This window comes from Eleginops maclovinus, chromosome 5, assembly GCF_036324505.1.
Source record: "Eleginops maclovinus isolate JMC-PN-2008 ecotype Puerto Natales chromosome 5, JC_Emac_rtc_rv5, whole genome shotgun sequence".
Classification (NCBI taxonomy): Eukaryota; Metazoa; Chordata; class Actinopteri; order Perciformes; family Eleginopidae; genus Eleginops; species Eleginops maclovinus.
This window is the reverse complement of record NC_086353.1, coordinates 7,286,549-7,312,325: the sequence shown is the minus strand read 5'-3', so window position 1 is coordinate 7,312,325 and position 25,777 is coordinate 7,286,549. Positions and strand designations below refer to the sequence as shown.

Here is a 25,777-nt window from a genome sequence, read left to right as displayed (position 1 = left end):
TCAAACACCGCCCACAATGACCGTAACCTTGTATAAAAAAAAAAACCATGTGGCAAAATCTCAAAATCTTCAACAATTACAATTTAAATAGATTGTTATTATTATGAACAATCGAAACCTGTGATATATAGCCCATGGGGATGGAACCCATATATTAATCTGGAAATTTGATTATGGTTTTTATGTTTATTTAATATACCCTTTAAAGTGGAGACATGTCATAAATGAAAATAAATGTAAAATATTACCTTGGATTACACAGATAGCTGTTTAATGATACATGTAATGAATATGAATTCAAATTTGTTTTTTTAAAGATATTTATATACTTTTCTACGAGAACTTAATTGTGTTTATTCAAAACATGCTTGTAATAAAATAAGTCATCTTTAAATCCTCTCGATGCCCACATTATTTTTAATTATTGTATTTCTGTTGCATAGGATTTTAGGACAATGTTTTTAAATGTATCCACTGGTGTTTATGAAATTCAGAAATCAGTATTGGTGGTATGTTTTGTGCCAGGAACCAAAGTTCAACACAGAACGGAAACATAAAATAAGGGGACCGGAAGTGTACTAATATTTTCTTACCATTTTTTAGCATGTAAGCTAATGTCAGTTTGTTGTTATTTTGTCTTTTCTTCTTTATAAACGTGGAACATCAAAACAAAATGGACTCAAGGGGACCCGCACTTTACGCAGTATGTACATGTTAATTTACGGTAACGGGTTGCTATGTTAACTGTTAGCTTGCTCTGTACAAAGTTAGCTAGCTCCAAACCTAACCCAGTAAGCTAAAAACATCAAAACAAACGACTGTCATCTCTTAAAAATGATCTCAAAAGCAATAATCTAACTGTAACCCTTTAACATCCAGTAAAACCGACATGTGGTCAGTTATCTCGTGGTTTCTCGGCTGTTTCCTGTTTTCAGGGCGAAAGTCAGATTTGGTGTGGTGCAGATTTTAGATTAATCATAACAACATTTTTGGTTTCGATTTTTCTTGCAGGCCTTAAGACGGTGTCATACACCGATTTAGAGTAAAAATGACCAGTTATTATTGCTCTATTTATTGAATAATGACAACCTTGTACATTTGAATTACAACATTATGTGTTATGGTAGATACAATCTTTATTTACCTTTTCACTTTAATCATTGTTTCTGCGCTTTAAAATACACTAGTCTAAGCTAACAAGCTGTACATAGCTCTCTGACGTCCCCTCTAAATAACTTGAGATGTCTACATATTTCTCGTTGTATTGTATCATTTGATACCATAGTGACGTACTTGTACTGTACTTGAGGGTTTCTATTTTGTACTAATTATATTTCTATTCCACTACAATTCAGAGACAAATATTATGCTTCTTACTTTACTACATCTCTCTGACAACTTAAGTTACATTGCACATTTAGAATGATACAACATATAATCTGCAAATTAAATATGATGCAACATTAATGAGCAGTATTTAAGTAATTCAAATGAGTTCCACCTTTACCAGCTGCAACATACAGGATCACGTTACCAAAAATGATGTACATGTTGTACATCATTTTTGGTAGGATATAAATAAATAAATCTCTTTTTTATGCAGGCAAATCCCCTTTTCTATAACTAAAAACAGACCTACTCTTTGACTTAATAATATGCTGTTTGCTTTAGCCGGCAGGCTCCTCAGTAGATATATCACGAAGCACAGAGGAGGACTCTTTGGTGGACGGACCTCTGATCCCTGCTGATGCCCTCCACTCTGCCATCAGGAGAAATTTTCAGAGCGTACCAACGCCTGGTCATGCTGGCCTGCTGTCTGTGCTGCATGTATGTTACACACACATTTAAACACCAAAATACACAGGCATTTACATGTAGTAAATGTCATTAACATTGTGTATACTCGCACTGTAGCCATGTTTAAATGACAGTAATGTTTTTCAATGTGGACAGTTTTACTTTGGGGTCCGAGTGTCTGATTTTCGGCTTCACAGATGTTGTAGATGCGCGATTAAAGATAGGCTAATTGCTGCATATGAAGGATATACGTAGCATGTATATGAAGGAAGTGTTTATCCATCTCGCCCTTTAATCTGGATATTTGCAGTTACTTTTTTAAAATTAATAGTCACATTATGTGCTTACTCTGTACATCTGTCTCACTTGCAGTGCACTGTTCTTCCTTTCAGGTTGTGTACGTGGTGTTGTCAATGTGTGTGGCGTTGCTGTGTGTGTTGGAGTTTGGCCAAAAGGATGTGTGTATGAGTATATTGGGTAACGTGCGGGGCGACAGTGTCATTGTGTTTGGGAAGGTGTGCTTATGGGTGCTGGTGCTGTTGTTCACTGGCTGTGTGCAGCACCACCACAACCAGGCCCGGAGCAGAGGATACCTGCGGTTCTATAGACAGACGCAGGGCTTGAAGCACCTGCCGCTCACCGTACACTCTGCAGGTACAGCAACACACACGTTTTTTCTTAAACTTAAGAAAATATCTGATTTGTGACGTTGTTTAGATTGCAGATTTGTTCGTACCTGTGTCCTTATTTGTAATTATCAATCCCATTGTCTTTGTAAATTAAAAACATGTGACAGTTCCTTATTGATGTGTCATAAAAGGGCATGAGATTGCAGGGCTGGGCACACACAGAAATTGTAAGGAAAGTTGAGAGACTTCAGTCGAGTTAAGTCAAGATTGCTGAAATCTAATGGTAAGGCTAGTATTCAGTCATAAACAAAACCTGTTGTGTTAAAAAAGAGAACGAAACCAGCTGTCATATCTAGTAGTATTGTTGGTTGACACATGATGACACAAAAAGACGCTATAACTCATTCAGTTTTGAAGTGTTTGTGACATTTTTACTTATTTAAAAGACCAAAAATGTTAATAAATATAAAATGATTGTGACTGAAATGATAAAGGATGAAAATATATTGTAATTTGAATATTATATCATAAAACGTCTTGCTGAATAAAGAATTAATTTACTGCACATGTAGAGGTCAGCTTTCTCCACAGGATGGCAGTAATGCTAAAGGAAGAATGTGTGTATTTTTTGCAGGAAATGTTCTGCTGCTGGTGGTTCTGGCTGTACGGTTATCACAGACGGTGCAGACCTACATGCTGCTCAGTGTCCTCGGGCTGGAGCTCCTGATCGCAGTGCCCTGTTTGCTCTATTACACAGGTAAATTCATCCAATATATTTTAATATTGAGTACAATATTTTCACTAGAGGGTTGCAGATTTACTCTTTTGTAAAAGAGCAGATATATACTTGGTTGACTACGTTTTGATTGCACTTTTTTAATGTATTGGTTGTCTGTTGGAAAAATGTTACAGTACATACAAACCTCGGCACACATGTAGCCACAGATATAGGTACAGACAAAGCACGGTTAAAAACAAATAAAATGTAAAATTACATAAAATGTTATAATATTAGTCCATAATTATGAGACTTTCCTCGGTGCTTTTATTTTTAATAGTTAATAAGCTAAATGTTTTTTTTATTAAAATGATGCAGCATCATTTCCCTGTGGATTGTGGGTAGGGGTTATATCAGTAGTGCAGAGGCACACCCTGTAGATTACGTTACACACACACACACTCACACACTCATACACTCACTACCCCCCACTCTATCTGAGCAGATTCGCATCACAATACCTGCCCTGCCCTTTTCAGACTCGACAGCATGACAATCATCCATTCAGCTCTGTCTCTCTGTCTCTGTCTCTCTGTCCCGGACTCCCTCTACTCAGTTCATTTCAGTATAGATTTATCGTCAGGAAACTTTAAAGAAATAATCAAAGCATCAAAATACAAAAAAGTAAACATTATGAAATCTCTTCCTCCCTCTCTGCTGATCTGCTTTGTCCCTCTTCTGCTAACCATGCAACGTTTCTTTTAATTTATTCAATTATTGATTTATTATCTGCGCCTTTGAGGGGAGGGAACAAATTGGTTAAGTTTAAATTATTTCCATCTGTGTCGGTCACTTGCTTGAAATGGCCTAAAGCTGCAAAAACTCACCAGGGGATTTCACACACTGCCCACCCTGTTTCACTTTACATAATTTGCCACGAAAACATCACATCATTAATGAAAAAAGTGAACTCATGACCGTTGAGAAAGCAAATGTCATGAACCTTATAACCTTGTGAATGAAGTGCGGTTCCACAGTTCGGATTTCAGAGGGTAGACTCCCACAAATAAACATGTATAAAGACATACTGTTCCTATTACTACACTGCTTACTGGTGGAGATACTCATAACTAACCCCAATTATATTCACACAAGTAAAAGTATCACGTTTAACCTTTGATTAAGTTGTGGTTTGTCGATACTATCCATTGATATTTGAGTCCTGTCTTGTTTTGGTGTAATATACTTTGCCAGCATGACTACAGACGTCATGTTCTTTTGTTTTCAGTCATTGCGACATTTTGGCTTTGCATTCTCACAAAGTACACCCATTGTAGCATCCTAGAACCCTCTGGATTTTAGCTACCTCCTTTTCTGTAAAAATAGAAAGAGTCCATGTGTGTCTGTCCTTGAATGTGATCATCTTTACACTTGGAAGCAGTATTGCTAAGGTGTAGCGGTAGTACCTTGTTTTCTAAGAGCAGTTCTAGAGAAAGCTCCAAGCAGCAACACCACAGGAAAAGCAATCATTTTTTTCCAAATAGGCATGTTTTTTTTATGGGAACTGTAGTACTGATCTTAGCAGACTCTATTGACATGTTTGCAATGGGACTTTAAAATGCTATCAAACCCAAATATGTCTGTTGCTAAAAGTTTTGCTAATGGTTTTGCTCTGACACAAAGTTAAACTCATGGTTTGGTTTTAAATATTATAACCATCATTTGAGTAAGGCATCAAAAATCTTTGGTTTACAAAGCCCTACAGTAGTAAATGTAATCGACTCTTTGATAAATCTGCTTTAATGTGTATTTTAGGTTAGGTTAATTTATCTGTATACCTTTTAACAGATCAACTAAACAGAGATTAAACAATAAGTATGGAGACATTTTCCCTAATGTTGGTCGACGTCCATTATATCGGCCTTGCTCTCAGTAAAGGAACGCTTCTAATTGAGATTTTGCATCACAGGATATTGATATGGAAGAATCTGTATTGAAAGGAAATCCATATTAAAGGTGTGTTTGGCAGCTGAGGGGCACAGATTGAGGCTCCAGATACCAGATAGGCAAGGAGAGAAGATAAGAGGCATTAGGATATAGCCTAGCCAAAGGGTAGCCCTCGACCCGCTCCACCCAAACACAGGGACACACACACTCACACACACACACTTACACACACATTGTCCCTGTGTTTACAGTGAGGGGGATCCAGTGTGTGACGGGGGTATCTGTGTTCGCCGCCGCATTCCTGCTCAGATCAGTGCAGCCAGGCACGACGCAATCCGAGCGACGCCTCACAGCACCAACCTTTTTAAAGCATGAGCACACACACACGCAAATTCTCAGACTGATGCAGAGTCAAGGTGACATCAGAGTTCATTAAGAGGAAAGAATCTTGTTTTCTAGAAAAGACACAGAGGAAAGATATATTGCCTTCGGCTATCAAGTCTATACAGGAAGGCCTCGTTCAAATTCTCTTTGAAGTGCATGCTCTTTGTAAGTGTGTGTGTGAGTGTGTGTGTGTGGTTGAGGTTTGCTGTATGTTTTTGCCTATCTCATTTTAACATGAATGCTCTCCTATATAGACCTCCCTGCACATCAAAGCCGTTCCTTGGCCTTCAAAGGCTCAACCTCGAATACTTCTTTCTCCTCTGCCTCGCCAAAACTCAGTATGAGCACTGCAGGGCACGGGGACAACACACACACACACACACACACACACACACACACACACACACACACACACACACACACACACACACACACACACACACACACACACACACAGTAGACCCGTCACACACAAACTCTCACGAATGACTTTATCAAGGTACAATTAAAACATATACCCCTGTTCCATTAAAGGTCAATAAAAGACGTTGGCGTAGTGAATACCACTTTTATTACCAAAAGCTTTATTAAGCGTTAATGATATTTAAATAAGTATAAAAATATGTTGAAAAAGTTAAAGTGATGTACATCTCACCGCAACATTAAATTGTAGTTTTTAAAAAGTCTTGAAGGTTTGAAACGCTTCATTTGAACCTTTGAACCTTTGTGTGTCTTTGGTAAATCAGAGCTAACCTAAGTCAAACCGTAAAGCAGATCCCCTTTTTGTTTGAACACTCAAACCAAACAACAGCAGCCTTATGCTTCCCCGCACTGAATGCCCATAATATTTAATATACCAGGATATCCTACTGCATCTGTTTCCATTATTCACCGTGCAAGACGGCATGCTTTTCTTGTTACCTACAATTCTTTGTTGCAGCAGATATTTGAGCAAGAAGGTCAAGGTCAAGGCGCAATGTTAGTAGGAAGAAGTGTTTCTTCCATACTGCATGCAAGTATTCTCTTGCACTCTTTCATTTCTATTATTTCACTATTTTTGTTGGTTTTTGTTTGTTTTATGTTCTATATATATTCATGGTACATGTTGGAGGAGCCTGGGACTTAAGTTTTTATTTGCTATATCTACACTGTAGGTAGTACAATAAAGCATTTGAATCTTTGAATCCTTTGAGTACCTACTAAAAGCATACAGTTTAAGAACGCATCCCCTGTGATGGAATTTCGAACAACGGCCGCATCACGAAAGCAAAAAAGGCACAACTTCTAACACAACCGTGTCGGTGCCTGGTGTGTGAGTGCGTGCAGTCCCGCTGTGCTGGCCGTCCCTTTTTACACTACCTGCTCTGTGACTACCTTTGCAGCCGGCTCCGCAGCAGAGCATCTCTGTGGCCCCCGTTCTGTCTCCATGCAAACAAAAATAACTTGGGCAACATTAAACCAGCAACTTCTCTGTCCTGTGACGTCGAATTACAGTTTTGTTTATGAGAGCATAGATAAAGGCTTCTGTTCCCTGTGGAAATGGGCTTAATTTAGAGGTTAAAGCAGTAAGACAGTTCATGGAAAGTCCAACATGACTGTAGGTATACAAGCTGGAGTCTTCTTTGATGCCTAGACATAAATTCTGTCTACTATAAATTGTTCTCCTTAGGTCACTTTACCCACATCTCCATCCGCTGCCTGTGACACAGGATTATAAGTCGGTTTCTTTCTCCCAGCTGACTGTAGACTTGCATACATTTGAACTCCTTAAATGTCCCGCGTTGGAGCTAATGTGTTCACACCGCTCTTCTCCTTCGTGTTGTGTGAGGCTCCGTGGTTTTCGGATCCATTTCCTTCCAGCTCTTTGACTTTCTGATCCACACATTGCTGAGTTGTGAGCACTACATGTGATACCATTAGCTGTTAGCACCTCTGCAGCTCTGCTGTTATCACCTGGAAATGTGCACTTCATAATGTGTGATTGATCTTGGGGGAGTCTGAGCACTGTCTGTGTGAGTGTGTGAGAGTCTCTAACAGTGACGTGTGAAATGTGTCACTCCCTTTACACTGCTTGCTCCGTCCATACGTCCATCCATCTCTCTCTGTTTGAGCACCCCTGCTGTCATACACAGCCCTCCACAAACCTGAGGGACTGACCTCTTCCTAATAACCCCTTTTCTGTTTGGGAACTTGTTCCGGGGATTTATGGGTTTGCTAATACACCACAAGAGCAAACACTGGTTATTAATTCACTTCTACAAGTTCAGCAGGGACATTTACACTGTTACAGAAAGGGGACAGTGCAGATAAAAGGCAAAAATGAGTAGACTTAAATATTATCGGGGCAAACATACATTAATACTATCAAAATAAGTTCACATTTACTGTAAAATGTAGCAGGATTACAAGGATTATTGCACGGATAATTACAAGGTGACAAATCATGAAACATGTGTTTCACTCAATCCCTGGTTAAAAGTGTAATTACTGCCGATGGAATTGAATCCCTCTTAAACAAAGTAAGAGGAAGTTTAGAAAAGATAGAGGATATATTTTCTTTTCGCTTCGTTACTGTGATACCAACAACTGACATAAAGGGAAATGGTAGACACTGCTAAAACCATTGTAATAACTGTTTACGAGAAAGACCACCGGCTGAAATGCATGCCAACAAACTAGCTGACAGCTTCATAGTCATAGTTGGTGGATAATCTTAGTTGTAAATTTGCAAATTAAATTCATGATTGTGTGGAACTATCGAGCTACTATACGCAAGCTCCAAACATACCTTCTAGATGTTTATTAACTAAAAGATTTTAAAACAATTGGTCCCAAAAGTAAATTGTTCTTAAAAGTGTTAACAAATAGTTTAACCTGCTCTATTGTCATCTTTTATTTGTTTTTAAAGACAAGCAGATATTGACTGTTGGTATTTATTTGGCGCAATTAGTGTTCTGCTTTGTCATTTCTGAAACAAACCTTTTAGGAATGTCTCTCTCTCTCACACATGCCTGCTTACTATTGCTGTATTTACACACACACACACACACACACACACACACACACACACACACACACACACACACACACACACACACACACACACACACACACACACACATAGTCACAGATTTAGGGCCTCATTATGCAGGAATGTGCAGTATTTCTATAGATTGTGTGTGAGTGTGGATGCTGAGATGCTCCACTGTAGCAAAGTAAAGATAGCACTCTTTAGAACCTCCCTGACAATTTCCTTTTGGCTAATGACGCTCAAGTCTTATCAATACTCCTCCCTCTGCCCTTCCTCAGACACCCGCCCTGCAACCCTTACACACACACACACACACACACACACACACACACACACACACACACACACACACACACACACACACACACACACACACACACACACACACACACACACACACACACACACACACCATGGCCTTATCTTGATTCGATATTTCTGGCTCTCGCTCCTCCTTCAGCTACTGGATTCTCCAACCCCACACCTTGCTGCTAACCACTGCTGTATGTTTAGGGTGTGAGAATTAGAGGTTTGAGTGCAGGATATGGCAGCCCATAAGGACTAAGTGCAGGATATAACAGCCTGTGTGTGTTTAGGAGAGGGAGAGGGACGGAAAACAGTAAAAAAAACAAATGTATGCGTCTTCTCACCTGAGTGGTTAATGTTTGCAGGACACCTCTCACTGCTAGATAATGTCTGTGTGTCTTTATGTGCAGTTGCAAGATAAAAAACTCACACTGGTCTTGAGTTTGTGTCAAGAAAAGCTACTGAAAATTGTTCTTGTTTGTGGTTTTAGTCCAGGTGATGCGGTTCAACAGGGAGCGACCTGCACCAGACGTGAGCCAGGAGGAGCATTCACACAACTACAGTTTCACCAGCCTGCCTACGGAGACTGGCTTCAGGTACACACATGCACACACACATAATGCCCATAGCCCTTTTAAAGAACTGCACCATGTTAAGTGCTGAAAAATATATCATGGCGCTCTCATGTATGCAAAAAAACAATTTTCGACTCTAAATAAAGTGCCGATAATTAAAGAACACATTCCCCAGTGAAACAGTGTGAGTGGATAGTTTTTGGAGATGTTTGGAGATGAATGGTGCTGTAGGGCTGACAGGAATATCCTGTATCAGGCTTTGGTCATACCAAGTATACTTAGTCAGCATATTAAAAAAAGCAGCCGATTGCATTGTTTCTGTAGATACAGACAAGGAAATCATTTGTTTGATATAAAATTATTGTGCTTTTAAGCAAATTTATTGATGGTTTTTGAACAATGATAACAGATCTAGAGTGTCCCCCGCTTCACTCATAAACAAATTGATAATGCCAGCGATGTTGCAGATTACAAAAACGTGTTTTTTTTGTTTTTATGTGTGTCACAGAGAGGGCTCCAGTCTGGAGGAGGTGGTGGAGAAGCAGGCTGACCTGATAGAGTACCTGAAACAACACAACACCTTACTGAGCAAGAGGCTGCTAAACCTCACGGCTCAGCACTGACCAACGTCCCTCCTCCTCCTCATCCTCCTCCTCCTCCTCCTCCTCCCTGTGAACCCGATCATTTCAACACTCCACTCTCTTAACACAAAGGAGAGAGGGATCTGTGGGCCTCAAAGAGATGAAGAAAAGCTAGAAGAAACACTGGATAAGAGACTAAAAGTAAGGAAAACCCTGTGCACACAAGCACCTGTACGCACAGTCTTAAGACGGCAGGGCTCCTCCACGAGGCACCTGAGATGGACAGATAACGCAGGACGAGGAGAGCTGTAAGTGGAGGACAGTTAAAGAGGCCAAGTGGGAGGAGGAGGAGGAGGAGAGGAGTCATGGGTCACAGATCAGAGGTGAGGGGTTTTATCGCTGTGTTACGACCCCCGGTGACCCACGTATGCTGCCGCTTGTGTTACTGTGAAAGAAACGGAAGAGGCAAAACTGTTTTAGAGATCACCTGCACTGAGGAGGAGCGGAGAGGGTAGGAGAAACAGGAGGAGACAAAAATCTTCATAGTCCAAAAAAAGAAGAGATTGTGTAATGCTGTAAATGTCCGTAAGTGCTATTTTAACTGTCTGGATGTGTAAATGCTTTATTTTGTTGCAGTTTTTTCTATCTCCTCAATCATTGAGTTAGTGTTGTTGTGTTCACATATGAATAAATATGTAAAATACACATTATACTGTATCTCATTTATGTTCAAACCTTTTCAGGAGTGACTGTTGACACACTACTGCAGTGAAACACAAGTAAGTGACAGCAGGTTTTTTGTTTATGTTTGTATAATGAACAGTTAAAGAAAGAGCCCAAACAATAGAGACACCACAGTGTCAACATTAGCCGGTGGGAATGTGTTTTTCCCCCCCTCTGTCACGGGAATCTACGTTAACGAAATATTGAGGTCGTCATTTGAGCCATTGGTGTTTGCTCCCCATTGTGATTTCTTTATGTTCTGGCGTCCGTAACTCCACAGGGAGTGCTGCATTTACGACTCCTTTCTCATGTGGCTACTCCTGGGAGCCCGGAGTCATCCGCAGTACCACAGGTATCAGCAGCCATGTTTGGTCTCAGGCTTTTATGCTACACTTTTAAACACTAACTAAAGGTCCTTATTAATGGAAATCTAATCTTCAAAACCTAGATTTTACAATAACTATCAATCACTTTGTTATTTTAGCATAGGATGCAACTAATATACTGTATATCGTCATTATCGATTAATCTGCCTTTTTGTTTTTAGATTAATTGATTAATTCTATCCATTTAATGTCAGAAAAAAGTGAAAAACCTTGATCAGGGTGCCTCAAAGTCTAAGCTTATATCTATAAATGTCCTGTTTTGTCTTTTTATAACCCAAAAATATTCAGTTTGATGTGATGCAGATAGAAAAGAAACAAATCTCTTTCTTTTGGAGGCTGAAAACAGGATTATTTTTGCAGTTTTTGCATACATACGTACTAATAATAGACTACTTGAACAGTTGATTAGTTGACTTATCAATGCAACTCTTTAAAAAAAGACACAAATTAGAAACTAAATGTTACATTGATACAATTTTTATTAAAAAGTTTAAAACATAATTCAATAAACATTTGAAGTGCATACATGCATTATAAACACTTTGCTGTTCATCGTAGCTGCAGTCACTAAGATGTTTCCAGCTCTTTGGTCCGTAGCTTTTCGAATATATTTGATGTTGTTGTAGCTCCTTTTCCCTAATCCTATTCAGTACAAAAGTATTGGCTTTTGACGAAGAGGAGGGATGGAGCTTAGGATCTGTATCCTCCAGCATGCCATCACTTAGCATAGTTTATATTGAGTGGAATGAAGAAAGTTTCTTGTAGCTCTTTTACAGCTTCATATATACACAATCTTCGCATTTTCATGGTGTCTCCTCCACTTCATAATCTGGTTACTGGGACCCATCCATGGTGTTTGGGCCGCACACTGCAGATGCTTCTTATTCATATTTCTGTCCTTAGGTCACCCTCATTTTTGTGCTTTAACCTGCAATAGAAAAACAGAATTTAGTGTCATGCTAAATGGAGTTCAGAGTGAGAGAAAAGCAAGTTCAAGAGTGCAAAATTAAAGCTGAAACCCCCACCTATTTCCCCCCAACTCTCCATGGCACTTACTCCTTCCCCTTCATCATTAGTGAGATTTATATCGGAACCTTTCTCCCCCTGCACTCCTGTTCTGCGTGACTACACACCTCTGCCAATAATCACACACACCTTCTTAACTGCCACCTGCTGGCTCTGTTACCCTGTTTTGTTCCCTGCATCACACAGCTCGGCTCATAACCTTTTTACACAGAAACGCATGAATGGGTGCACGTCTTACCTCAGGGGAAGGGTACTCTGGAGTGGAGAGGCAAGCAGCGTCTGTGTAGGCAGAAGTGGTGTCTGTGGTATCTCCTCCTTAGGTTCAAGAAATCTACAAAAAAAAGAGATAAATTATTAATTTAATATGCAGAAAAAAGCCACTTGAACAGACATATATTGACCACAAAGAGATGTAGTAGGATCACAACGAAACACAATACGGCTACTTCTACTACTCAGAACAACAAACATTAGATTATATGATGAATCAGGAAGTAGGCCTTATACTTGTCTGATCCCAGGGGCCCATTGTAATATAATTTACCCATGCATAGACATACTAAGCACTTCTTTCAAATGTTGAAACTGCTGGCATGATTGAACTGTTTAAATAATGGAATCTAGGTGTAAAAGTCCCTAATAAGCTAAATTTATGTCTGCTGGGGGACTTCTCAATATCACCTGACAGGCCTAATTAATCCCATATTGAGGAGGGTAACACCTGAGCTTTATAGGACCAGAAAGAATAAAATATCACCTCCTACAGTCACCATTTTCCCAGTAAGTGTGACTTTTAAACCAATAAAGACTGACATATCCTCTGTTGACCATTGATAAGCCCTTTTTATTCGTTTTTTACTGTTTGGGCCCATTTACAAACAGCAGGGCACCCAACTTCTAATAAACTGGGACACACAGACCTAACACATGATTATTTTTAAACGTCCCTATAATAAATCCACTTTGACTCCTGTGGTTCACAGACTGCTGGGCAAGCCCAGGAAGAGATAAAGTGCCAGATGACTTTATGACTCCCTCTCTTCCTCCCCCCTCTCTCCTCCCCTCCGAAAGAAACTGCTCCCCACGCCTGAAGGTAGGCTTCTTTACACTTGGCACCGCTACTCCATGTCATGTTAATAAAGCTCTGGTATTTGCATGGCGTTTTAACACCGTGATTAACAAAAGCGCGCCGGAGTGCCTTCCAGCCGGGGACAAAGGGACTCTTTGGGGTCGCTGACTGTGCGATCCCCGGCGGCGCTCTGCTCCCGACCCTCCCTCCCTCCTCCTTCCTCTCTCTTCATCCTCTCCATCATCACATGAACCTAATCACGACGTCAAGCCCCGAAGCCTCTCTGTTTAACAACCGCTGTATGTCTCCGCAGCAGATAACCGCATTATGTGCACCTGTTACGCCGGTCAGTAGCAGCATGGTGTCTACTATTCCAGTAATAAAAAATAAATAAATAAAACGTTTAACTAACATAGAGATGTCATCTTGTAAAAAGAATATTACATTTAAACCTTATCATTCCAAAACATCAAAAAGTTAGTTATGCGAGTGGTGCATTCAAGGCAAGTTAGCAAAACGGGATATACTGTAAAAAGGCGTCAACAGAGACATATGAAGTCATATGCCGTGTTATCCTGATTATTGCTTCATTAGATTTAATTTAAGTGTAACGACAGGGAAGTTGTATTTTCAGTTCTCTTTTCGTCATTTTGCTGGGAGGCCTACGGTAACGGTTTTTCTCTGTCGGGCTTTCCTTTTTACGTACTGTACGCTAACTCGTGAACGATCCACATAGCAAGAGGTGCTTACATTAGCCAGCAACGTCCCGACATGATGATTAATTGACGGTGCGTTTTTTATTCTCTGAGTATATTATCGCACGTTCATCATTATAGAAATATGTATTTATTTGAAGTTGTACTTAGTTAAATTGGTAATGATTAAGTTCAGGATTATTCCCCTGCGAATGTTAAGATACTTAATGTTACCCCCTTTTAAGATGAAAGTAGTAGGCTACTGTTGCAATAGTTACTTTTTCACCGTAGATTGCGGAGCATGTTGTTAAAATTGACCCCTGGCCCAGTTTTAACGAAAACCTGCAGAAAGAGTTAGGATATCTTGACCGGGTAAAGATTTGCGATGCTTACCTGGTCTGACGGAGGACACTGATGCTACAGCAGCAACGAGCAGCAAGAGAAGGTAGAGCAGGTTGAAGACCCTCATGGCTGGGCAGCAGTTCGCTCCTGAAGATTTCAGTGAATGACAATTTTCCAAAAGTTTAGAGAGTCCTTGTGGCTGATGATGCTCAGTGTGGTTCTCCTTTTCCTCCTTCTCTGTTTCAGTCCAGATTTAGAAGGCAAACCACGGGAGGATCCAGTACTTTCCAGAAGTACCTCTTCTCTCAAGATAACAAGTAGGTCCCAGAGGAATGTGTGTGTCCAAGTGTTTGTGTGTCCAGTGAGAGTGGGATTGTCTCCAAAGTCTGAGAGCTAAATCACAAAGGTGCTTTTTCCCCCCTCCTCCTTTATACGGCTTTTAGAGGGAGGGGGCAGTATTTGGGAGGGGGGTGTAGCTCCCACAGCCGCCCCCACCGCAACCCCTGACACACACACACACACACACACACACACACACACACACACACACACACACACACACACACACACACACACACACACACACACACACACACACACACACACACACACACACACACACACACACACACACACACACACTCTCTCTTAAGGATTGCACATATTGACCCCACATGTAGAGGGTAATTCAAACGACAGGAAGCCCCTCCTCACCCTCAAACTGCCCCTTGAACACACTCTCCTGCATGCAAGTGTAATGCATGGTTCTGTGTGCAAGAAGCAATGTTGATTTATCTCTTAAAACATCAGAGCAAAGATTTCAAAATGTATGGATGGAAGTCAGTTGCCGGATATAGCTAAGTACTGTATTTAAGTAGAAATGTAATGTACTTGTACTTTATTTTAGTTTTGATATTAATGCAACATTTGGCCGTTGTTAAACTGCATCTCAGAGGCCAATATTAACTTACACGTTGCTTGAGTTACTTTGCAGATTATATTTTCCTTCACCCTCCTGTTCAGTTAAAACTATGTGCATCCAAATGTGTTAGGTTTGAATGTTTCTTAACTTCTCAACTGAAGGTTGAAATGATCCTTTATGAGTTGATGCCATTTCCTGACTTTTTAAGCAAAAACTGAAATTCTAATATTATGGATCATGGTTTTTCTGATCTCATGAACTTTTATAGATGTATCATTCTCACAGGACAGTAGCATTTCTAATATTCGATGATCTTAAAGAATGTCATGCATATAGATTAAACTATACCCGATAAGACACAAATTAGTTAAACTTGAGTACTACTTAAACATCTACACCAATTAAATGTAAAACATACTAATACAGTTTTAATACTCATTCAAAAACCTAATATATAATATTAAAACATTGACAGTGAGATTTTAGACATTTTATTGTAGTGGGGTATTTTGTGTGGTAGTACTTATTTCAGTACAGGATCTGAATACTTCTTCCAACACTGTTGAAAGTAGCAGGTTCTTAAAGACGAGAAAGACAGATCCCTCCTCTTTCAGTTGTCCCCTACCCCCGCAACGGGGAGGACACACACATCTGGAGCTTTTGGGTGGTGGTGTTTGCACCAAGAATTTCGGGGCCGGGTTGTGATTGAATGAAATGCAGTGATGCACTGGACTAACGATGCTCAGAAATCTGATTGTCTGTCTGGGATGCCGTCTGTGTCTCTGCATGACAGTCTGTATGTGGGGAAGGTGTGTTTGTAGTTGTCTACTGGAAAGATTAGCTGATTAAAAAATTGAGTGATGTTATTTAATTTCTGCAATTGTTGAAAACTGTAACGTGCAGAAAGGGCAGAGGTTTACACCCTCAAGTATTGAAAGGTAAACTGGCATCAAATGTCTTGTCTTCTAAATATTTTTTTATTGCAAATGTCCCGATTTAAAACAAGATTTTGACGATTTTAGACTTTTTTTTAAGGCAAAGTCGGTGTACAGCTGCTTGTGTTTAGAAAACATTCAATATTCTTTGTTTGGTTTCTTAATAGTGGCTGTAGAGAAACTAGTTTGTATTTATTCAAGTCTTATCTACTCTAGTGCTGAAATATTGAAACACCCAGCGCAGCCCCTCATCTCATACAGGTTTCAAGTTGGAGTAAACCAGGGGTTTTTCTTGCAGCAGGTAAACCAGGTCACTTGGCGTGGGCTCTGCGTAACTACTGCAAAGTGTTGGGACTCATTAGCGTGTCTGCTTACAGCCGTCTCTGTGGACTGAGACTCTCCATTCAGCACACAGCTAATGAATTAACACATTAAGATGAAATGTCAGCCATTACATGTGAATGAGGATTAGAGAAGCAGCAGGACACTAATGGACCAGGGGCTCAAAACAGTGTCAGAGACTTTGAACAAGCATCTGCACCATCAGCTCTCTTTAGCCCTCAAAAATAGACAAAAGAGGCCAAAAAGAGTCTCTCCGCTTTCTGTTTTTGTGGTGTGTGTATGTGTTAGTGTCATGTCTCAGGAAATGTTGCCTTTATTGCTTTATGGTGTTTGCAAAAATGTTGCTGAAAATGACAGAGATTCCTCATGAATTTGGCTAACGTACAAACACACAGACACACTTGTGTACACACACATTCGTCCTGCTGCAAACCCTCAGCCGAGGTATGTAGTACGCTTCTGTGGCAAGCTGCACTTTGCATATCAGCTGCCATTGTCTTTTAAAAAAGTTTTATTTTCCCTATTTAAATATGCAAATTTCGACTCAATTGTCATTCAGAGCCACCTGGTATCCACTGCATCCAACTGCTGCCAGATCTTAGTTTCTTTCGGCTTCTCCATCTGCCCCGCAGAACAGAAACAAGTGAATCGTACCAAATTCTCCCCACCAGGTTTTCTGTCTGACTGGGTAGAGCGTGTTGTAATATTTGCTCTTCCTGGGGATTATACGTCTTTACAGGGATTACCCAGCCTGCTCAAACACTCCCCTACGTGAGACATACACACACACACACACACACACACACACACACACACACACACACACACACACACACACACACACACACACACACACACACACACACACACACACACACACACACACACACACACACACACACACAGAGGGCAACCTCCTATTAAACTGCTTTAGTAACTTGGCAGGGCTGCCCTGCGTAAATGAACCTTGCTCCACTGATAATGAGCGTTAGATCCTAAATCTCCACATTTTCCCACCAGATTTGTCAAACCTTTAAAAGGATTAAAACAATGTCATTCAGAATTTTCCAGAATCGAAGCTGATGTCCTCCAATGACTTGTTTTGTCTAATCTAAGTCTTCAAAGCAATAAGACAGTGATTTTAATAATTATTATATATATTATATAATAACTATTCATAAAATAAAAACCGTGAAATGTTGCTGCTTTTCTCTGTTGTAAATCAGTGTTAAGTTTTTAACCGTTGGACAGACACAATTAGCACATTTTTAACAATCAGGGCATTTTAAACTATTTTTCTGACACTTTATAATCTGATTAATTCAACTATTATTAAAGACATAAATCTTTGGATTTTTAGGTAATTAGACTGATTGTTATATGCAACCTAATGTCAGGTGTTGTATTAGCATTACTATCGAACACATCAACTTCACCTTTATCCCATGTATTGATCGGACCACTCACAACGAGCTATTATTCCTCAATATCTTTAACTCTAATAAAGTTGTTTGGTTACTGAAGTGTGTAACTCTGGAAGGAGTTGGAATGCAGAAGCGATGTTATTGCTTCTGTTATAGTAGTCAGGGTCTTCCTCGTAGCTGTGATCTTTACGACCACAGAGGAAGCTTCAGCCTCTCCTCCCCTTCTCCATTTTCACTTTATTCTTCCTCTCCCATCATCTCCTGACCAGGACACAGATAAATAGCTTCCTCTTTGATAAAAATTAGTTGAGAGTAACAGTGCCTCATAAATTACCTTCCTTTGCCACTGAGCAGAACGAATGTTACACCAAACATGGAAAAAGACTTGAGAACATACAGAGGTCATAAATAAAGGAAGACAATACTTCACTGGTGTTGGAGTTATTGTGTGTGAACACATGAACGCATGCAATGCAAATCAATCCAAAATTACAAGTATATTTTCAACATAAAGTGACCCAAATGTCTCCACAAACCAAACAAGTCATTTGAATGGTTCACTTTTGGACCTGGAAAATTATAATGTGAAATTTCCCGCTAACTTTGTACAGTCACACATGAAACAATTAATCAATAAATTATTTGTTTGTTGTAATTTAACATTTTGGGTCCTATTCTTTTAATGAAGCGAACATCCATGTCTTACACATCAGATTTTTCACTTGGTCAAATCTTTCTTGAACGCCACTGTTTGATGGCCCGTTGGACTTTATGTAGTGATGCTGATTTTCTGTGTGCAATATAGCAAAACCAAATGGGAAACATTTGAAAAAAGAGAGCTAGAAAAACCTATCCTAAGTTGTGTTGACCGTAGGCACTCCCTCATGTGGATACAGAGGAGACTGTAGGTGGAAGAATGAGCAGCAGAACTGTAATCTGCCGCGATGTCTGTATTTGGTGGGGTGTAGTCCAGTGTGTATACGAGTGTTGATTGTGATCTGATGGGTCAGTTCGTTGTCCATCGTTAGAGTGATAGTTTCTCTGTTGTCATGCCATACAGGTCATCAGTGATAATGAGCATCGCTGCCAGCCAGAGCTTAATTACTCTTAAGACCCTTTATCTCAGATTGCCCAATACAGACCTCAGATACATATACACAGCAGTGAGCACCCAATCCACACACTAATAGTATGGACCATCAGGCTCTCACAAATAGGGCGGGCGTTTTTCTTTTCTTCTTTTACTGCACGCAGGAGAGAAATACATACGATCTCACGACGGTTGATTAACTTCGCCTTTATTCTGGAGCTCCTCCTCCCCTCCACATCGGCAACAAGACGGCTGACTGAGGAGGAGTGACGGAGGGCTCAGGGGTCAAGGGGCAAACTCAACAGGGAGCAGCCTCTAACCCCCCAGGATGTCACCCCAAAAGGGCTCGAGGGGCCAAAAGTCACTTGGTTTGTTAAATCCTAACCCAGACACAGCGGCTTCTCCGGACACACACCCAGTGTCTATGCAGCGGTTTGGTTTATTAAGTGCTTTGTGGATTTCAAGCCATACCCGCCAGTAGATACAAATACACAAAGGACATAGAGAGAAGCATCACACATGTTTTACTGATTTAACTTTTGTCAGGGTGGTTTTCATGTTTTGCGTGTAAACCCCATGACCACAAACTAGCATTTGTATGTGAGAGTATTTCAACAGTGCAGCCATACATGTTGGCTTAGATTGTAAACACACCTGATCAGTAAATGTAGTAAATCTAGTGTGTGCGTTTCTAACAGAAGTGCACTGTTAGCAATTTTTGTACATTTTCTTTAAAACATTTAAATGACATTGTTCATAATAAAACATTGACGATTAAATAACTGACATTTGCACCAAGATACAGCACCTACAAATTGTGAGTGAAGACAAAATGTATTTTCAGCTCACGCTGAAGTGTGTGCCGCAGCTGCATCAGGTGCGTATGATCAAATAGAGTACAGATTTAGAAAACTACTATTTAACAAAATCAAGAGGGATATAAACTTGATTTAAGCATTTCCCACACTGTACATTTGAATTGAAGTTGTCACAAATGCCAATTGTGTATAAGGCTGGCTCAGAGACTTCATCATCATAAACACGTTTATTGTTAGCATATTTTGGATAAATCCTGATTAACACTGATGATTTGAGCAGATTTGTTCCACATAGAAAACAAAGATTGTTAGTTTAAATTAACAATACCAGAGCAGAGATGGGTGTATGTCAGTGTCAGATGAGATAATACAATATTTACAGTGATCTGTACAAGTTCAATATTTTAATGTGATGTTTTCAGTTCATTTTCTGATTCTAATTCTAATTTCCAGTCATTCATGAGAACTTAAACTTGAATGCCCTGCAGTACAGCAGATCAAGACAGACAGAGTGTGACTTTATGGTTTCTTTCCAGCTTGTTTGTTGATCACTCTCTGCTTTCTGCTTAATGGCTGTGACTCCTTTGCTTCCCTGCCACACTTTTCTGAAAGAGAGCAGAGATACTGTACATGACACGGCATAAGAAGAACGGACGATTGTCTGTGTGTGTTTGACAGCAGGGGAGGAGTGTTTACCTTGATGTCCTGGTTCTGGTTTGATGCAGACTGAAGCCAAGCTGAAGAGCGAGAAGATGAAGAAGGCAAAGATGATGAAGGTCAGCTCAAAGCCGGTGAACGGCAGTTCCATCTACACAACTAGCCAACACAGAGCACGCCATTACATTATGTATCATCTTCACACTACGATGCCTGATTCAGAAACTGACGAATCAAAGTCTGTGATCTTATTGTGTTGACTTTACAGCGGTAAATCTAAATCTAAATGTGCATAGTTAACATTAATTCACCCGTGCACAAATCTATTCTAGTTTAATTGGTTAGCTGTACTTCACAAATTAAATAGTTGTCTTTCTTATTCCATATTGCAAACATGTGCAGATAAGGTTTTTCCAATATGCGTTTACTAAAATGTCTCACATATAATCCAGGCATGATATGTTTGCATTTAGCAACATTTAGGATAAAGTTACTTTAAATATTGCACAATAAATGATCCAGGGCTGAGAGATGATTCAATATGATCATGTATTATCTTCCAATGGAATCATGCGGTTAACAAACTGGAATCCAACTTGAACTTCTAGTTGTTTTGTTTCCGAATATTAAACTTTATGTAACGTGAATGATGGGTTTGTCTTTGAGCTGAACTATAGTCTTGCAACCTATGCTTGCACATTTCAACAAAGATGTGCTGCTTAGAATGTGTTGCACTAATTCCTCCACTTAAAAACCTGTCAGGTGAGCAATGCACAGAAAGCTCGCCACTGGCTAAAAAACATGTAGGCCACACTGTGGATACAATTAGGACTTTGAATGGAACTCATATTCAACTACAGCATATTCCGTAAATAAACTAAACTTAAATAACTAGAATAAATGCATTTGTCTGCACGTACACCAATGTTTTGTATGGCATACATAAAAAGAGGTATTTTATTAGTTACCCACAGCGTGTGGTGCAGTAGCCACTCGCCTCCACCAGAGGGCCTCACACCCTTGTTTTTGTAACTAAGTCATTCATTTGTTTTGTTTTATAATGAATCATACTTCCCTGTCTATATCATGCTGGGTTGAATCAGTTTACCATATTTTAACTTATGATTAGTCTCTGTTTACATTAAGGATATTTATTTCCATCCTTGATGTCGCCTTTTGGCTTATTTTAATACAGAATCTTCTACTCATGGTTACTTCAGCCTGAAACCTTTGAACAATCTATCCAATTCACTTAATCTAAGCAATATCAGATGCTGTGTTTAAGAATCACTACCCTAATAGACGCACTATATTGATGCCTCCAACTCCTCATACTATGATACTGTACTACAGTATCATAGTATGAGGAGTTGGAGGCATCAATACAACTTTTGGTGTAGAAATCAAATAAAAAAGTTAAGTGAGAGAAGTTTGTGGAATGTGTAATGGTAAATTTACTTCACAAATGTCTATAAATTCATTGTATTTTGGGGTCAAACCCATTTTTGTATGCCTGGCCATATTGCGCTACCCGATGAAAACAGCTAGTATCATTAACGTCACACATGCGGTTATACATCATCACTGCAAGGCGTGAGTCATACTGGCCTGTGGTTCAAACATTTCTCTTGCTGTACATCTGCTTATGCTGCTCACGGTCCACCGTTTGCTCCTAGGTTTCTGAAATACTGCAGAATATTTTGAAAAACCCACCTTAACCCTTCCAGCACACGTTTTCTCTGAACTAGATTTCCTACAGAGAGATTGAACAACAACAAAGTAGGTTTAGGGTTTTGAGACTTACCAGTAGGAGGAATCTCAGCAGCTATTTCCAGATCTGAACATTCAAATAAAATCACTTCTTTGTGTCCTCACATAGAAGTACGTTATAGAGCAAGGAACGCAACCGTGATGACTGTCATTAAACAGTTTGCTGACACAGCCTTTTGTTTACTTTATTCTTTTACAGTGTTACTTCTAGGCCACTCCTTTCTTTGTGCCTCATCCCTGAAACAAGTCATACTGGATCCTGTAACAAGGTCCACAGAGATACACATACACACATTACCCAATCCTGCTCAAACACTCCCCTAGGTGAGATGAACACACACACACACACACACACACACACACACACACACACACACACACACACACACACACACACACACACACACACACACACACACACACACACACACACACACACACACACACACACACACACATTCAGTGGTTACCATTTAGACTTTGTTCTGATAACACACGCTCACTCACTAACTCCCTCTCACACAATGCTTCTGCTAATACAGTGGGGCAAAAAAGTATTTAGTCAGCCACCAATTGTGCAAGTTCTCCCATTTAAAAAGATGAGAGAGGCCTGTAATTTTTATCATAGGTATACCTCAACTATGAGAGACAGAATGAGGGGAAAAAATCCAGAAAATCACATTGTCTGATTTTTCAAGAATTTATTTTCAAATGATTGTGGAAAATAAGTATTTGGTCAATAACAAAAGTTAATCTCAATACTTTGTTATATACCCTTTGTTGGCAATGACAGAGGTCAAACGTTTTCTGTAAGTCTTCACAAGGTTTTCACACTGTTGCTGGTATTTTGGCCCATTCCTCCATGCAGATCTCCTCTAAAGCAGTGATGTTTTGGGGCTGTCGCTGGGCAACACGGACTTTCAACTCTCTCCAAAGATTTTCTATGGGGTTGAGATCTGGAGACTGGCTAGGCCACTCCAGGACCTTGAAATGCTTCTTACGAAGCCACTCCTTCGTTGCCCTGGCGGTGTGTTTGGGATCATTGTCATGCTGAAAGACCCAGCCACGCTTCATCTTCAGTGCCCTTGCTGATGGAAGGAGGTTTTCACTCAAAATCTCACGATACATGGCCCCATTGATTCTTTCCTTTACACGGATCAGTCGTCCTGGTCCCTTTGCAGAAAAACAGCCGCAAAGCATGATGTTTCCACCCCCATGCTTCACAGTAGGTATGGTGTTCTTTGGATGCAACTCTGCTTTCTTTCTCCTCCAAACACGACGAGTTGAGTTTTTACCAAAAAGTTCTATTTTGGTTTCATCTGACCATATGACATTCTCCCAATCCTCTTCTGGATCATCCAAATGCCCTCTAGCAAACTTCAGACGGGCCTGGACATGTACTGGCTTAAGCAGGGGGACACGTGTGGAACTGCAGGATTTAAGTCCCTGGCGGCGTAGTGTGTTACTGATGGTAGCCTCTGTTACTTTGGTCCCAGCTCTCTGCAGGTCATTCACTAGGTCCCCCCGTGTGGTTCTGGGATTTTTGCTCACCGTTCTTGTGATCATTTTGACCCCACGGGGTGAGATCTTGCGTTTGCCCCACTGTATGTCCTCATAAAACACTCGACAAGTAGAAAGAGGCTGCTGCTGCCCTCTGAAGCTTTTCATTATCAATCAGGAAACGCAAGTCAGACGATCTGCTCCTCACTCTTTGGTTGTACAGTCATCTCTAATGGAGAAAATAACAAAATAAGTCACTCAAAGAATACAAACCTTTGATATATTTACATTTAATCATCATTAAACATTATATAATGTATACATAAAATATGTAAAGATGAGTCAAATACAATTATTAATGTTTACCTCCAGTAAGAGCTTGATGAAAGTTTGATTTAAGATCATTTAAAAGATGTTTTAATCCATTACATACATTGTTTTTTTCTGTACATTACTTATTTTATACATGATATATTGTCTAGAATGTATATTATCTCGTCTCCTCAAAATATAAGTTACATCAAATTATATCATTTTATGTCACGCTTCAAGCAAGAAGGACAGCATGCTTTCCAAAGGAATTGGAAAGAAAGCTCACTGATGTTAAGAAAAGAGAGAAACAAGCAGTTATATGAGAAGGAAAGACATACGATTTTAGAAGAGACTTTGGTGTGAATGAAATATTATGGAGGTCTGATAAATATAAATAATGCTGAGCAAATATCAGTTTCAGGGAAAGTTGAACGAGTACTATTGTCTTCTGTTATAAAAAGAGAAGAAGGAACCCTTAATCGTCCCACGGAGGGGAAATTTACATTCTCCATTTGATGCGTCTCCGTATGTACGGCGCCCGGGCAAAAAGAAGGGGAAATAAGTCGACATTTAAAAAGAAATTAAAGCATATAGTTGATTAAAAAAAAGCCTCTGCTTAAGATTATTTTTTATTAATTTCGCAATATTTATCATGCTGTAGTTTGTTTTGCTATTCGTTAATTATTGGACAGGGTAGGATTTGTTTATTGAATTTTAATTATGTATAATATATGTGTTTATGTATTCAGTATTTACACTATATTCAAAACACACATTTTTAGTTTAATTGGTCTTATTGTTTACTATATTTCACTATACTGAACATTTATATTAATATACATACAAGCTACAGTCTAAAAGTAATCTGCACCTCCTAAAACATTTTTAACAAAAACAATATAACCCTTATGAAGTAAGGAATTTTCGCAGCATTGTTATATTAGACGAAATTAGATTTAACTAGATTCCCCCAATTAATTGATTGTGTTTCTGTATTTTTCCCACCCTCTACATGAAAGTGACAGTAACCTTTAACATTTTTCAACATTTTAAATGCTAAGTATTCTTAAAGTTTAGTTTTTTCCCACAAGTCAATCAAAGTGTCTATTAAGTGACTATATGATAGTGTGTGTGTGTGTGTGTGTGTGTGTGTGTGTGTGTGTGTGTGTGTGTGTGTGTGTGTGTTTGCAGTCGTACCTATGGAGTTCACACATTTTTCATTGAGAATCCCAGTGAGTGTGAAGAGGCCGAACACCAGGAGAGAGAACAGGATGGCCAGCACTTCCAGCTCAGTAAACGGAGACGCCATCTGTAAGTTCACCGGCCACTGCACACTGAAACAAAATGATTATTGAATGCTTACCCAGAGTGTGCAGCTTCCTGACATGCAACACACACACACACACACACACACACACACACACACACACACACACACACACACACACACACACACACACACACACACACACACACACACACACACACACACCCACCTCTCTGTCTCTTTTTCAAACACTTGGTTGAGCTGTGAAAAGCATCCCGACTCATGTTCAAGTGAGATCATATGTCCCTTATTATTAATGATGTGTGTGTGTGTGTGTGTGTGTGTGTGTGTGTGTGTGTGTGTGTGTATCAATGTATTGATTTCAAGTGATTGATTTCAGGTGGGGTATTTGCTTTAGGGCGAAAGAGTGTGATCTTCAAAAATTGTTGTTGAGTTACCTTGGTGCCCACATTATCTTTCGGAAACTTCAGGCAAAGGATAACGGGCAAGTGGTTTTTTAGCTTTCCTGTT

General features: G+C 39.7%; 3 protein-coding genes and 2 long non-coding RNA genes across 6 annotated transcripts in view; 3 read left to right on the top strand and 2 right to left on the bottom strand.

Annotated features, from left to right (window-relative positions):
• Positions 1 to 529: 529 nt before the first annotated feature.
• Positions 530 to 10,673, top strand: tmem192 (transmembrane protein 192). 2 transcript variants are annotated; one of them, XM_063884655.1, is made up of 7 exons: positions 530 to 703; positions 1,672 to 1,827; positions 2,190 to 2,451; positions 3,061 to 3,183; positions 5,343 to 5,507; positions 9,303 to 9,408; positions 9,896 to 10,673. In XM_063884655.1, the coding sequence occupies exons 1-7, from the start codon at positions 674 to 676 to the stop codon at positions 10,008 to 10,010; spliced, it is 957 nt and encodes a 318-aa protein (XP_063740725.1). In that variant the 5' UTR covers positions 530 to 673; the 3' UTR covers positions 10,011 to 10,673. The 2 variants fall into 2 exon arrangements, with proteins under 2 accessions (XP_063740725.1, XP_063740726.1); XM_063884656.1 differs by lacking the exon at positions 5,343 to 5,507.
• Positions 10,674 to 10,711: 38 nt separating this feature from the next.
• LOC134864650 (uncharacterized) lies at positions 10,712 to 14,480 on the top strand. Its single transcript, XR_010165859.1, has 3 exons — positions 10,712 to 10,747; positions 13,087 to 13,196; positions 14,456 to 14,480. It is a non-coding gene; the product is annotated as an uncharacterized LOC134864650 (long non-coding RNA).
• apela (apelin receptor early endogenous ligand) lies at positions 11,539 to 14,765 on the bottom strand. Its single transcript, XM_063883809.1, has 3 exons — positions 14,261 to 14,765; positions 12,342 to 12,434; positions 11,539 to 12,005 (listed from the first exon to the last, which is right to left on the bottom strand). Exons 1-2 carry the CDS (start codon positions 14,334 to 14,336, stop codon positions 12,343 to 12,345), a joined length of 168 nt encoding a protein of 55 aa, XP_063739879.1. The 5' UTR covers positions 14,337 to 14,765; the 3' UTR covers positions 11,539 to 12,005; position 12,342.
• A 4,576-nt stretch (positions 14,766 to 19,341) lies between these two features.
• On the bottom strand, positions 19,342 to 22,424 carry LOC134864647 (uncharacterized). Its single transcript, XR_010165857.1, has 3 exons — positions 22,202 to 22,424; positions 20,437 to 20,556; positions 19,342 to 20,345 (listed from the first exon to the last, which is right to left on the bottom strand). It is a non-coding gene; the product is annotated as an uncharacterized LOC134864647 (long non-coding RNA).
• marchf1 (membrane-associated ring finger (C3HC4) 1) overlaps positions 22,301 to 25,777 on the top strand; it is a 17,426-nt gene continuing 13,949 nt past the window's right edge. Inside the window, exons 1-2 of the mRNA XM_063883805.1 lie at positions 22,301 to 22,491; positions 25,171 to 25,290. The gene's annotated coding sequence lies outside the window, so the exon portion shown is untranslated. The remainder of the gene's footprint in view (positions 22,492 to 25,170; positions 25,291 to 25,777) is intronic.